Source organism: Coregonus lavaretus, assembly GCF_964263955.1.
Source record: "Coregonus lavaretus genome assembly, chromosome: 32".
NCBI classification, from domain to species: domain Eukaryota; kingdom Metazoa; phylum Chordata; class Actinopteri; order Salmoniformes; family Salmonidae; genus Coregonus; species Coregonus lavaretus.
Genome location: NC_140019.1, coordinates 13,111,236 through 13,125,714, shown reverse-complemented (window position 1 = coordinate 13,125,714; position 14,479 = coordinate 13,111,236). Strand labels below are relative to the sequence as shown.

The 14,479-nt window shown below is 46.5% G+C and overlaps 1 protein-coding gene across 3 annotated transcripts in view; it reads left to right on the top strand.

Moving 5' to 3' along the window:
• Positions 1-14,479, top strand: part of LOC311107633 (ensconsin-like) — a 42,145-nt gene that overhangs the window by 13,668 nt on the left and 13,998 nt on the right. The window contains exons 2-10 of one of the 3 annotated variants that reach the window (XM_084150157.1): positions 1,402-1,524; positions 2,151-2,231; positions 2,621-2,784; positions 3,685-3,793; positions 5,478-5,585; positions 6,427-6,537; positions 7,170-7,268; positions 9,569-9,694; positions 12,015-12,157. In XM_084150157.1, coding sequence (XP_084006283.1) covers positions 1,402-1,524; positions 2,151-2,231; positions 2,621-2,784; positions 3,685-3,793; positions 5,478-5,585; positions 6,427-6,537; positions 7,170-7,268; positions 9,569-9,694; positions 12,015-12,157 — 1,064 coding nt within the window. The remainder of the gene's footprint in view (positions 1-1,401; positions 1,525-2,150; positions 2,232-2,620; positions 2,785-3,684; positions 3,794-5,477; positions 5,586-6,426; positions 6,538-7,169; positions 7,269-9,568; positions 9,695-12,014; positions 12,158-14,479) is intronic. The other 2 variants (XM_084150158.1, XM_084150159.1) reach the window with 2 other exon arrangements.

Genomic DNA, 14,479 nt, shown 5'->3' with positions numbered 1-14,479 from the left:
CTCCTGCAGATTCTCTTGCTCTGTATATGAGCTTTCCTGTAATATGCACTCCCACTCCCAGTCATCCCACTCAGTAGAAAACAGTATAAAACAAAGCATGGCAGTGAACACAGTGTACTGTCAGAGCACAGTCAGGGTCACTTCTTGTAAGGAGAGCCATCGTCACCAGCACTCCCCTATTGTCACCTACTGTCTCAATGCAGACAAGTAGGGAGAGGCAGAGGTGCTGTGAGAAGTAGGGCTTATGGTTCCTTTCTGTCGCCTTAACATTATTGTTTGGATGTGACATCATAAAGGCACTGAGAGGACAGGTTTTGTGTTGACTTTGTTATCCAACAGTCTGAAAGGGAATCTTTTACTGTCTCCTTTCCTGTATTCTTCCCTTCACAATCTCTGATCTAACAAGATAGAGCATCACCGAATCAGCAGTTGAAAATTCCAACAAGTCCTTCCACCTATCAGTGGCGGTCATGAAGGACAGGAGTCAGGACTATTTCAGACTATTGGCTTGATCAGCAGCCAGAGTGCTATCACATGACGACCCCTCTGTCAGCAGTCTCACAATGCTCCTTGACACACACACAAACACACACACATTTTCACATACTGGGGACGAGAAAAGGGCTGCTACCAGGGCTCGGAGAGATGTTGATCACGTCCTCTCCACTTCCTTCCTCCCTCCCTCTCTCCATCCCCCCTCCTCTTTTCCCGCCTGCCGGCCTAGTGCCTTGGCTGCCGTGATAGGCTTAATATAGGGAGGCCCCTATAGCAATAGGTTACAACTTTGAATGGAGCCATTTTGGCCATGCTGAGGGGGGCTCTCTGATGTGCCTTATGGAGGTCTAGGCCTCAATGTTTTTGAGTCATTTACCCAGTCTGAAACCAACACCTTACCCTTACACTAAAGTTTTCCTCATCTGATCCTTTAAAATCCGTGAGGGATGTCTTTATAGGGTGGGCACTCGAATGCTGGGAACTGGGCGTTTCAAGTGTGCCACAGTGTAACAGATGCCCAAGTGGACTGCAGCCTGGCTGACCGTTGATGAGAGGTGGTGGGGGGCAGGGGCAGGCTGGAGGCTGAATAGCTGGCTTGTTCTGTAGTTTTAAATCCTCTGGATCTCTCTAGAACATGCATTCCTATGGATGACAAACAAAGCACAGAGAACCACCTGCCCTAGACTGCTCAGCAGCTCGTTATTCCAAAAGCATTTTAATTTCATTAGACATTTCATCATGTTATTCTAGACAGCGTGAACTGACTTTCTCTCTCTGTCTCTCTCTGTCTCTCTCTGTCTCTCTCTGTCTGTCTCTCTGTCTCTCTGTCTCTCTGTCTCTCTCTCTCTCTCTGTCTCTCTCTCTGTCTCTGTCTCTGTGTCTCTTTGTGTGTGCGCGTGCCTCCAGCTGCAACTGCGCAGGCGCAGGCAGAGGAGCGGCGCAGCTTAGCAGGGCACAGCCCAGGACCTGCATCCCCAGCAACAGTAAACACACCACCCAACACCGCAGCAGCTAAGTCTCCCCGGCCAGGTAACAAAACAGCCCCAGCCTGCTGCTTCTGCATAAACACACACAGTGTCACTTACAAACAAACAGGGGACATGCATATATTATGCATACGTATAGCCTAGGCCTACACAAACGTATACACACCCACCACCAGAACGACTCGTATGTTTCTCCCATAGCCTCTGCCAGAGTTCCAATGTGGAGTCTTAGCTAATGTTTTTAACCATATGGTAACCATGACGATGCCTCAGTAGTCATAAATTAGGCCTACCTGTCATTAATTGCCGAGTAGCCACAGGCTTATATATTATATTCCTTATCTCATACAGGCTTTTGACTACACATCTCACTGTCTGTTACCTGGGTTATAATCCCCCTCGTCTAATGTGACACTTATCACTCACACGTCACACCGCCATGTCATTGTGGCTTAATGCCGCATAAACAGTGCTGACAACTGTTGCAGTAATAAGATGTCTCAAAGGGCATTAATGTCATTCATGATGAGCACATCTGCCTGTCAGTTGATTAACTCCCAGTGACCCTGCAGCACATCATAATCCACCACCGATTCACTACCCATGTCCACACTGTTTCCACTGCGTATGTGTGTGTACACACTTATGTGCGTCTCTGTGTGCATGCAGTCATTGATGGTGCTGCACTAAGGATAGACGACCGGCTTCGAGTGGCAAAAGAGAGACGAGAGGAGGCCGATAGGCAGCAAGGTAAGAGCTCAGTCTGAATTGTGGGTCCATTTCTATGGGTTGGTCATAATCCATCAACATTCTACTAGCTATTAGCTAAGGTCTCAGGAGTCAGGCCTGTACACCATTTTCTTTAATGGGCCCAGTCTCTGACCGTTTCATTCCCTATCTACTCATTGGATTTGCAACATACACAAGTGCACACATTACAAGTCCTCAGAGGGCTTTCCTGTTGAGACAGAAAATGCCTTCTATATAGTGTAGTGGAGATTTAATGGGGTGATGATTTTGACCTCTGGGCTGGTCACAAAGTAAACAAACCCATGTGTTTTCCCTTGCTTTTTCTCTTTACACTGCACACACGCTTGCCACACCTAAACACACAAACACACACACACACACCTATCCAGCTGCGAAGGACTCTCAGATCCTGGAGCGAGAGCGTAAGGCCAAGCTGCAGGTGGAGCGTCAGATGGAGGAGCGGCAGAAGAAGCTGGACGAGCAGCGCAGGAAGGAGGAGCAGAGACGGTCAGCTGTGGAGGAAAAAAGGAAGCAGAAACAGGAGGAAGAGAAGGTACGGGTCCCTGGGGTCCTCCTCAACACCAGGGCGGCGCTACAGATACAGCTCTTATTTTGTGGACTACTTTTGTAGCCAATGGCTTGGGAATGGTGTAAATGTGTGCACTAAACTGGATTATGCCGATATCCATAGTAAGCAAAAATTATCTATTTGAATTGGGACGGATGAATTGCAGTGACTAATCAGATGTGCACCTATCACGAGTTGACTACTTTCACTGCTCAGGTTCATGGTATTTTATGGTGTAGCCTAATTGACAGAGTTAATGCTATGTCTCGGTTAGTTCATGAGTGAACAACTTGAGGAAAGAATGCATACTTTGTTACAGTGTTATGAATGAAACCATATCCTGTTTGAGCTTTTCATGGATGTCTGCTGCAGGAAACTCATTCCCTCAGTGTTCTTATTCCAGCCAGATTGGCACTAGTGGCCTGTTGCTTTGCACCACTGCTAAGCAGACAAATGCAACTCTACCGCCCCAGAACAATGTAGTGTTGGTATTCAATATGAAAGACTGAATCATTTAAAACATATTACAGGGATATTAATTTGGCTTCATCTATCTAATAGCACATGATCTAACGTTGTCATCACCCCCTACCGTTTCACTATGATCATATTGTAGTGAACTGTTATTGTCAGACTGAAAATTGCATTTCTCTTCGAGTTACCGACTCACATCATTCTGGTACATAGGCTCATATTGTCATTTTTGTACCATTATCCGTTTTACCCTGTTTATTTGGGTTCCGGAGACCAAGAGTATTACTTTGTCATGTGAATGACTTTGCATTCCTCCACTCTCCCCTCTCTCTCTCGCTCTCTTGCTCTCTTCCCCTTTCCTCCTCTGTCTCTCTCCCCTTCTCTCTCTCTCTCTGTGTGTGTGTGCTGCAGGAGCATTATGAGGCGGTGATGCGGCGGACCCTGGAGCGCAGCCAGAGAGTGGAGCAGAGGCAGAAGAGGTGGTCCTGGGGAGGACTCTCAGAATCAGACAACCGATCAGGTAAGGAATCCTCCACCATTCCACTTTGCTCTCTATACCATATGGATAGGACTGCTAAGTGTATAGGACTCCAAGTATGTGTGTAAGGAGTTACGGTTTCCTGCTTGTCTGACAGCGGACTCTGAAAAACGCAGGTCGGTAAAACTTGCTGTCTCATCCTCACAGCGACTGGCTCGTTATTGGTTCGCTGTCAGCTGGAGTTATGTTGATAGGCCTCGGTATATGTTCTGTGTATGTCCATGGCTTGCTTACCGACGTTTCTCAACGTTTTCTATGTTTTTCTTTTGAAGTCTGAATGCCTTTTAGTTTAATGGAGCATACTCTTAATGTGCAGTGAGCGATGGCATAGCTGCCATACTGTATCTCAGAGGATGTTTTTCTTTCAGACACAGCATTTATTATTTAGAATCATATAGGGGCTGTTTCCTAGACACAGATTAAGCCTAGTCCTGGACATAAAGTATAATCAAAGATAATCTCCATTTGAAAGTGCTTTTTAGTCCAGGATTAGGCTTAATCTGTGTAAGGGAATCCGGCCCATACTTTATAAAACCAATGTTCATATTATAGGGCAAAAATATGTAGGTTATCAGGCCATTTGACACTTATGTGGACTGATCCCAAAGAGCCTCATCCGAGTCTTATCATGTGAGCTTGTTTTCTAGCATCTGTGTTGTGGGCGCTGACTGTCAGAGATGGAAATCTACTGATGGTTGTCAGCCAGCCCTGTTCCTCCTCCTCCCTCTCTCTCTGCATCTGTGGGCAGTATGTGTCTGCTCCTGTCTCCCCGCTGAGAGCCTCTCTGTCCCCCACAGAAGACCCTGACGCAGGCGCCTCCTCTCCAGTAGCTATAGTAATCTCCCCCGCGTCTCCAGAAAAGCCCCCCAGGACACAACAAGGTGCAGGTTGAACTGGTTGATACCTGTACTGTACCCACAGCAAAGCAGCACGGACTGGCACTGTTATGTTAACCACCAGCCTTTCTCTTACTCACTCACTGCCTCACTAATATCTTCCTGGTTCTCCCAGGGATGGGTTGATGTTGCTTGTATGCACAGGTCTAGGATCAGCTTACCCTCCCCCAATCCTAACATTAACCATTAGGGGGGGAAATGCAAGGCTGACCTTAGATCAGCATGTATGGGCAACTTCACTGTCACTTCTGTCCCAGAATCATGTGGACTTCTTTCACTCTCACTCACTTTCAAGCACTTCCAGGTCAGGTGTCACATCATGGAGGCACTGAGCTCTCTGAGCAGCACTGCTGTTGACTGTTTAATGCATGTGCCAACTAATGTTGACTTTCTCTTGACTGTTCACCTGTGCTATCTATTCATTGGATGTTTTCTGGATTTTCAACTCTTTTCACTAACTGCAGTGCCTGCCTATGAACTGGAATGGCTTTGGTCTGCTACTTGATGTTCTGTTATCAAAATGTATTATATCAATATTCAGTAGTGCCTTAGAGATCAATGTTTCTTTTAAACATGGACCCCACCGGTGTAGTATAGAATTGAGACTAAATGAGTGTTGAATGTTAAAGGCAGGTCATTAGGACCCTGCAGAACCCTGTCCTCCTCCCCCTCCCTCTGTCCTTTCCCCCTATCCCAGTCTCCCAGTGGTCAGCCTCCTGTATAACCCCCTCCTCTCTTCCTGTCTGTGTATCTCTCCCTCCTCCCCTTAGTTGACAAGCGCTCCACTTCCACCATGAACCTGAAACAGCTGGCTGAGGCTGGCATCAACAAGCGCCTGTCCTCCTCCTCCGCCACCCTCATCAACTCTCCCGACAAAAGTAAGTCCCCTTCCCTCCCTCCTGCATTCCATCCTACCCTCCACCCAGCCGCTGTCTCAGCCCACTGTCACTGTTATTGTCACTGCGTTGATCCTCTCCTTCCCGTGTCCAGGAGCTGAGTGACAAGCCAATCAGCGGAACATTAAGAGACTGGTAAACCAATGCCGTGGCTCGCTGTCTCTGACGTCAACCAATAATAAACCCAGCATGAACTTGTGATTCCATTGCATCCATTTACTGTTCACTTCCAATTTTGTAGTGCATTTTGTGACACAGGGAAGTGTCACAGAATCGTAAGGAGTTGCCCCAAAGCATCCATGATGTATTTGTGATCTCTTCTATCCTCTTCAGTTGTCTTTGTACTGTACCTCCCTTTCTAATGCTAATGCAATTCATCCTGGTTTGATTCACAGGGAATTGCATTGTTTCTGACCTCTCTGAGAAGCACAATCATTCTAGGTCTAACCGTTCTCTCTCCACAGCTTCCTTTTCCTCCACCATCGCCAAGATACTCACAATGTTGTTTGTCCTCTTTCTCTCACTCTCTGATATTGCTGATTTCACGCCTTCTCAACCTGTCTCTGTGTCAAATTCCACTAGCCTGTTTCCTTTTTCACCAGGGTTAGAAACACATTCTGATAATGTCGGCACATTTCTTTTGTAATAACAATCCCTGTAACCTTGTGCCTTCCTCTGGTACGATGATGGGAAGGGACAAATTGGGACAAATTGTTAAGACCAACTACAGCAATGTTTCTATGACTGTGTTATTGTGAAGGAGACGGAAAGAGAAATGGCTGTGTCACTGTTTCACCCTGGGTGTCTACTCGTTGTCTCTCAGGTGCTCGTGTGAGGAGTTCGTCATTGAACCGGTTGCCTAGAAACGACAAAATCGACCTATACACTCAGCCCAATAAGGAAGGCATGAAAAAGCTTCAGGTGGAACAGACAGGTGCATATTAAGGCCCACGTTCAACACAACCCTCCTTCTCATGCTCCACACTCCCTCTAATAGGTCTGATCAACCATTGCCTGGTGTGGCTCTGAGGCTCCTTACAACCCACTGGGCAAAGATGTCAATTCAGCGTCTGTTCCACGTTGGTTCAACGTGGAAACAACGTTGATTCAACCCGTGTGTGCCCACTGGGAAGGCCCTCTTTCAGCACAGTAAAAGAGTGCCTATAGAGATTTTCAGATAATTGATCTAGAGTCTTTGAAAGTGTTCAGTTTTTTGCATGTTTCTTAGAGCTAAATGAATGTTTTCTTAGGACTGATTAGTTGACAGATGCAGGCTAACACCATGCACTACTGTGGTGCTGGACATCATGTAGCCCTCTGTCAAGATGGAGCCAGTAATCAGATTATGACCAGTACAATGTCTTTGTTCCTTCTACTCACATGGACCATACAGTGCCATTTATCCACACAGTCCACTAACATGGACTTTTAAGGCCAATTGATTTGTACTGTAATGAGAACAAAATAATACTACATTAAATTAATGTGGTTCTTGAGGACCTTTATGAGAACATGCCCCACCCCCTCTGTCCCTGATAGGCTGTAACTCCACTCTCCTGTCTGTAGGACCCTCCCTGAAGAAGAGAAGCTCCTCCCTGACACGAGCTGGGGGGGGCAAAACACAAACCCCCTCCAAGCTTGATAAGGGGACGACGGACGACCAAGGTGGCTAGCATGAACCAAGTTTATGTTTTATATTCTCGTCCTTGTCTGCATCGCTCGAGCCTCCTCTTTTTGTAATAACAAGCACGCATCTCCTCCTCCGACATTTTGTCTTCTAACTCAGTTTGCTAATATTCAGCTCCTAGCGGTGATTTGTATGCACCAACTGGGGAGGTTTAGGCAGTTCAAGCTACTATTGTGGTGCAGTGATTGTGAAGTGCAGCAACCTAGTGCTTCTAAACGTCCAAACCAGCCTCCTCCCCTTTCCTCCAATCTTTGCCCCTCTCTCTACGCGCGTGCTCTTTTCCAGCCAACACCGTACACAGTTGTCTGCCCCTCGACAGCCTCTAACCAGCCGCCGAACTCCCGTGTCTCTGTATAACCCTGGTCTCTACCAGGTGCTCTCTCTGGGGCCTCATGTCACTAACTCACCCCACTCCTTTGTCTTTCTCTAACAGATCCCTCCTGTATTGTTGCTCGCCCGCTGTGTTTCGCTTCCAGATAATCTTGTCTTAACCTCTCTCTCTCTCTGTCTTTTTCCTCTGAGCTGCTACACACCAGAAATACCTCCTTTGTGCTCCTGACTAACACAATGTTTTGTTTGTTGGTCACAGTGGGTTTGTTGTTTTCCATACAGATGACGTATGTAAGCAGTGGATTTGACACTTGGGGTCTCGTGCCCCGCGGTGTGTGTCAGTGCCATCCCACTGTAGCTAGGGTCTAGAGAGCACTGACATGGCCACTGACTCTCCTTGTTGAAATGCTGTACTACTGCTACTAACTGTGTTGTATCTCTAACTGTATGCCTATGTGTTGTTAACCATATTCCACTCCATCCAACCATACTGTATATGTATTGAAGTAGTTGTTCAAAGTGACTGTATTTACAATATCTAATTTACAGGGCAAATTGTTTCTCAGTGACGTGATGTTTTGTGAGACTCCATGCACTGTTCAAATATCCTTCAGCCTTTCATTTTGAGTCAATAACATCATCTTTGAACGTCTCTTGCTGAGTTAGAAGAATCCCACAACGAGCCATCCATGTCTGTCCTTAAAAACTGGATCCCTTCATTAACTAGACAGGGACAACTCTCCCATCCCCAACCGTTCCTAACCACGTTCCCTGGCCGACCCTGTCCTCTAATCAGTCTGGAGCCCCACAACTGACAGTTTAAAGGGCTGGCTCCATGCTTTAAGAGGCTGGCCCACTCTGCCTCTAACCACATGAGTCTGTCTTAAACAGATGTCCACTCTCTGTCAGGGAGCCTGAAGGAGGCCTTGATGGAAGTCCCTTAATCCAAAGTGCCAAAAAGGAAACCGCGCTTATAGCCCATTACATTACATTTTAGTCATTTAGCAGACGCTCTTAGTGAGTGCATACAATGTTTTTTGTTTTTGTTTTTATACTGCCCCCCCCCCCCCCCCCCCCCCCCCCCCCATGGGAATCGAACCCACAACCCTGGCGTTGCAAACGCCATGCTCTACCAACTGAGCTACATCCCTACAGCCCATTACTTTTACCTTTCTGTTTTTGTTTTTCAACCTTTGTAACTGGGATACTGGGATTCCAATGGAACCAAAGGGTAACTGTATTCCTTCATTGCATGAGATCAAGAGCCCTTGGTTTTTACTGTCAGGCTCAAGGTCTCCTGCTAATGTGTGTAAGTGACCGGTACACCACTGTCTATTAAAATACAGTGGGCAGGGCCTAGAATTACTGTCTTGGTTTGGCAATTTCCATTTAAGACTTTAAATTCTTGTTATTTCCAAAACAAAACACTACCAAAGTCTGTACAGTAGAAATCTAAGAGTACTTGCGCACTCTTACGTTGAGCCCTTACCTCCATGTTCCCTGCCCTCCCTATCCACCCCATAGCACACCCCCTTTCCTGTCTGGACTGAGCTCACTAACACCATTTTTACCCCCCAGAACCCCCTCTGCACCAGGGACACACCTTGATTTGATCTCATTGTACCTCACTTGTAGTCCTCTTCAGTTGCTCGATAATCATGCTGGGTCTGTCTCAATACTTTTTCATGGCTTCCTTTCCTGGTCTCCTTCTCCTCATGACCACTGGGTGGAATGGATGTTAGGACTAGGTTTCCACAAGGAAGCCATTCAAGACTATTGGGACACAGCCTTGGTTTCTTATGTTTATTCTCTCCTGTTACTAGTTGAAATCACATGGTGACCCCCCCCCAAACCCCATTCCACCTCTTTCTTTGTGTTGACCCCCCAACCCCCTCGCCTCATTCTTTTTCTTGTTTTGGCTCCTTCATTTTTGGGGGGTTCCGTGTAGCTCGCAAGCCCCTGGCGAGCCCCGTGGACAGAGGGTTCCTCAGTCGCCTGCTCACCCCCACCCAGGCCTCACTAGCTAGGAGCAAGAGCACCGCTGCCCTGTCGGCCGAAGGAGGCGACGACCCAGGTAACCCCCACAGAGGAGACCCCCTGTAGAGAGTGAGGACTCAGCAACGCACAGTGATCTCCCCCCCACCCCCTGCTTCTGGCCTCCATTATATCACCAGCTGCAGTATACGATAATACCCCGAAATCTACACCCCTGTCCCCATTACATCACTAGCTAATAGCTATAAAACTATAAAATTATGTCACTAGATGTATAGAAATATATCTCTAGCCCAGGCCGCTGCTGCTGGCTAGGCAAATAGTTTGAAGCAAACTGTGGTCCCTTTCTTGTTGTCTGGTGGTGGTTGTTGTACAGTGGTGGCTGAAGGCTACAGTGCTGCAATTCAATGTTGAGGGGCCATGCTTGCTTAGTGGTACAAAACCTGCTTTACTGTAAAAGTACACTCGTGATCACAAGATTGTGCATACATATGTATATTGGCGCACACCCACACACACGCAGGACCTGCTCACATGCACTCATAGCTCAGACACAATTGTGTGTGTGTGTGTGTAGAAAAAGTAGAGTCTTGGCTGGGAGCTGGTCTGGTGTGTCTGAGGAAGGAGCCCTGTGGAACAGGATCCATGCTGGGAGGCTTTGCACTAAGCTGCTTTCCTGTGGGCCCAGTGCTGGTTGCGTGAGAGAGAATGAGTGTTGTGGTGTTTGTGTACTGGTAATGATCCCAGGGAGCTGGGGACTTGCCTTGAGGAGCTTCTGCTCCAATCCCTGTGTTATAACTCTATTAGTACACCACCTGTGGAATACCTGTTACAGAATACTCAGTTCACCTGGTCGTAATCATTTGGCCTAAAGCTAGTTCAACCCACTGCCATTAGAACAGCCCAGGTCATTGACTTCCGTTGACATGCTACATCAGTGATTTGAACGCTATTTGTTAATATCTAATATGCTGAGAAAGTGTAGAAGCTAAGAGATGTCTTCCATACTACTTAGGGGTCATTTGATCCCTATCTAGAGGGTCTTCCTCCGCTTACCTAATGGACTTAACCCCCTGATCACATTACCTGAGCTGAACCCATTAACCCTATATGCTCCATGCTCTGAGATGGCTGGTTGAACATGGTTGGGTGGCCTGGCTGCCCTGCCATGTGCCACAGTGTCATAACAAGGTGTTGATGTGACAGCTGTGTCGTGCGTATCGACAACCCATTGAGACATGTTAGCTGGTATGGATTCCCTCCCCACTCATAAATATAGCCCCCAGAAACATGACGCATCAGCACCAGTGACAGTTTATGGACAGGGAGCGTTAATTTCAATAGCTAATCCTTTATCTCTCTACTGCTGCTCATTCAGTAACCAGTCAGGATGAATTACAGAGCATATCTGGGAGTTGGGACTGGCAGGGTGAGAGAGCAAGAGAGAGATCCCCGGGCTTCGGGATTACCACTGCTAATCCTCCAATCTGACACATCAAGCACCCAGCTACAGTAGTAAGGACCTGAGTCCCAAACCACAGACCAGCTTACACTGGCTCTCTATATGAAAGACTAACTCAAGTTTACTCATTAGCACCCTTTTAGAGAGGCTAGCTACTCCATGTGGGTTACAAATTGACTAGCCAAGTAAGCCAAATATACTGGAATACTCTATGGTGTAGCTGATGGTTGGCGTACAGAATTCTCCCTGAAGGACTTCTGTCATATTCTACTGTTTTGATTTGGATTTATTCAAGATGGAAGGAATAGTGGCACTGGTATACTAGGCTAAGCTCTAAAACACTGTCTTTAAAACACAGGAAATGCTGGAAAGCCTGAAATGATCCGATTTTTTTTTATTTTACTAATGAATACTAGCCATTAACGTCCTCCAGCATTTGGAGTGTTTCTAGACTAGAGTGTGTGTGCGCATAGTTGGCGTGTGCTGCATTGGTGTGGATTGGTGTGATGCTTTTGTGATGGTGGTGGGTTGTGTGTGTGCTGTGTTCAGAGTTTGCTGTGGCGGTGTGCTCAGTGCCGTGGTGTGTGGATGTGTTCAGCTTTGTGCAGCACCAGAGCTTTGGAACCAATCAGGGGATGTCAGTCTGTCCATGCCTCTCTCCGTCTCCCCCCTCCAGCCCTGCCACTGCCAGCCTAGCCCCGACGCTTCAACAACCAACCGTGTGCTACCAGTGCGTAATCTAACAATAGGCCATGTTTTGTGCTCTTATACCCCGAACCATCCTCTTCTTCTCTTTCCACTCTTTATTTTCTTTTCTCCATCTCTCTCTCTCTCTCTCTCTCTCCATGCCTCTGCTTTGCTCACCCAACTCGGCTGCTTGTACCCGTGCTCCCATTGGCTGGTTTCCCTGCGCTGCGATGACTGTGTCCTTTACCAGAGTGTCACCTGTGTCCTCGCTCAGCCTCGGCCAGCCCCCTGCACCCGGTGCAGCGAGGACCCCTGCGCAGCCGCAGTATCGACCGGCAGAAGAGCGCCACCCTGCCTACCTCCGCCTCGGCAGACCAAGTGGACCCCTCACTGGTGAGATCTCATGAATGTGGAAGATATAGAATTAGCATTAATAGAATGGATGTATGGAAGACATAGAATTATCATGAAAGAATGGCAAAGTCACTTTTTTTCAGCCGTGCACTAAAACAAATGATAGCGGTGGGTGTAGCTAATGTGTTCATGTGGATGGTGGAAAACTGTTAATGGGGTGTAAATATGTCTTGTCTCCACTGTTTAAATGCCATAGTAGCCAGTGGAAATACAGTATCTACATAGTCTCTGCATTGTCAGTAAGTATATTATACTTAGTCCCAGATCATCAAAAGCTGTTTCAGGTATGAAGTCCACATTGGAAATGTAGGCCATGTAAATGTGTGCGGGATATCTTTCCCTGAAGCCTGTAAGACACCAGGATGAAGTTATAGGAACAAGGTGCTTAAAGCCATGATGACACCATCTCTCCAAGCCTGCGATGATACGCTGTCAGGAAATTAAGTCCTGTGGACAAATGGCACTGATTTTATATGCACACATCCTGTATGATTTGCCAGTCAAAGCAGCCCTCTGAGTTATCAATCCATGGTACTGATCTGAGAGCTGTGTTCTCTCAGGATCACATTGCTATCCCACGGCTCAGACCCAGTTTGAATTGAATTGAATTGAATACCTTTATTGTCCATTGGGGGAGAAGAGCTTTGTTCACTAGGGGAGAGCGTTGGTCACTCTTGCTGCATTAGAGATGTCTACCAAGCAAGTAAATAAGAGGATGCAACTATACTGCATTCAATATTTATTCCCCAAGTAGATTCATTGGGCATTAGCAGCGTCATGTTGGCCTCGATGTGTTCCATGCAGCCTGGGGGAAGCTCTTTGATTCGTTCAGTGTCCTCCATTGCCTGGCTCTCGCTCCCTCCCTGCCCTTCCTACATGGTCCTCCATGCATATGAAGGAGCACTATTGTCTCAGAAAAAGACAAAGGAGCCCGCAATAGGCTGTGTACAGTAGTGAAGTAGGAGCGGCTGGGTCAGGCCATGCAAAGCAGGACAGACGGACAGAGAGAGCAGGCCACACCCTGAGCCTTCCCGGGGCTGCATCTCAATAGCCTGAGGTGGCTTCCTCCCCTCGTCTCCTTTGATATTTTCCTCCACCGACTGACTATGAACAACTGGACAGGTGAAAGCCAATTCCTGGTAGGTAGCCTCCATATTGTTTTGACCCAGTCTGTGTTTTTAAAGATCAGCTAGGATAAATGAGAAGATAATGAGATTAAGCTGTGGGTGTCCTATTCCAGGAGAGATGGTCACAGTACAGCCTACAAAGAGATTGCAGAGAGACAGAGAGAAAGACACTTGTGTAGGTATCTCACCAAGGCTTTGCCGAGGACAGCTCGGGAGATGGTATTTGAGGAAGCGTGCTGCTCCTATGATGCGGGCAGACATGCCAGTATCTTTGTGTGTGTACTTGTCCATGCACTCATCCTCTGAGTGATTAGTTAGTGTAAATCTCCTTCAGTGTGTGTGGACAGAAGGTACTCTGTTTGGTGACATGGATAGGAGGTGACGGCGCTTCCTCTTATAAAGCCATCCCTCTCTTCCAGTCTCTTCTCCACACAAATCCTCACCTCACAGAATAATTATCATAGAGTGCATGCACTTTGCCTTCTCTGCTTTTGGAAAGCTTTGAAAGCTATTTCTATCCCACATAAAACAAATGGTCTAGAACTAAATGCACACTGCTCTCTGGCTTTTACTGTGTCTTTCTTAAGCAGTGTTCAGATTAACCCTGGATAAATACACACAGACGTACACAGGCATGCATGTGCCACACACACATCAGGTTTTCTGTTAGCCGGTAATAGCCAGCTTTTGGCCGATTTTTAAAAAATAAAAATAATAATAATAATAGTAAAGCTGAAATAGTTTTTTATTTTTTAAAATCCAATTTACAGTTGTCCGGGAGAAGAAAAAATCTCATTGTGAAATAATGCTTTTTAGCCTGTTCTTCAATTAAAATACCAGTTGATGTAAATACATTTGACTGGTCATACTTATCGGTCTAAAGGTTACTATGCATAGTTTAGTGGAATTAAATTGGTGCGTGTGTACAGTATATTCGTTATGCATCTTATTTATCTTAGGCAGTATGCATTTTGAAAAAATATACTTAATTGTTTTAAACCTGAACGTTTTACTACATATTATGAGGTATGTCTTACCTTGCGTCAAAGTATCCATGGACTCGTGGAGGCAATAATTTTTTATAAACTTTCTTTCGTTGTCCAGCAGCCAAAGGCACAATCCTAGTCATATTAGCAACCCATGCTAGTTGTTGCATATTAGATCTCGCCTCTCA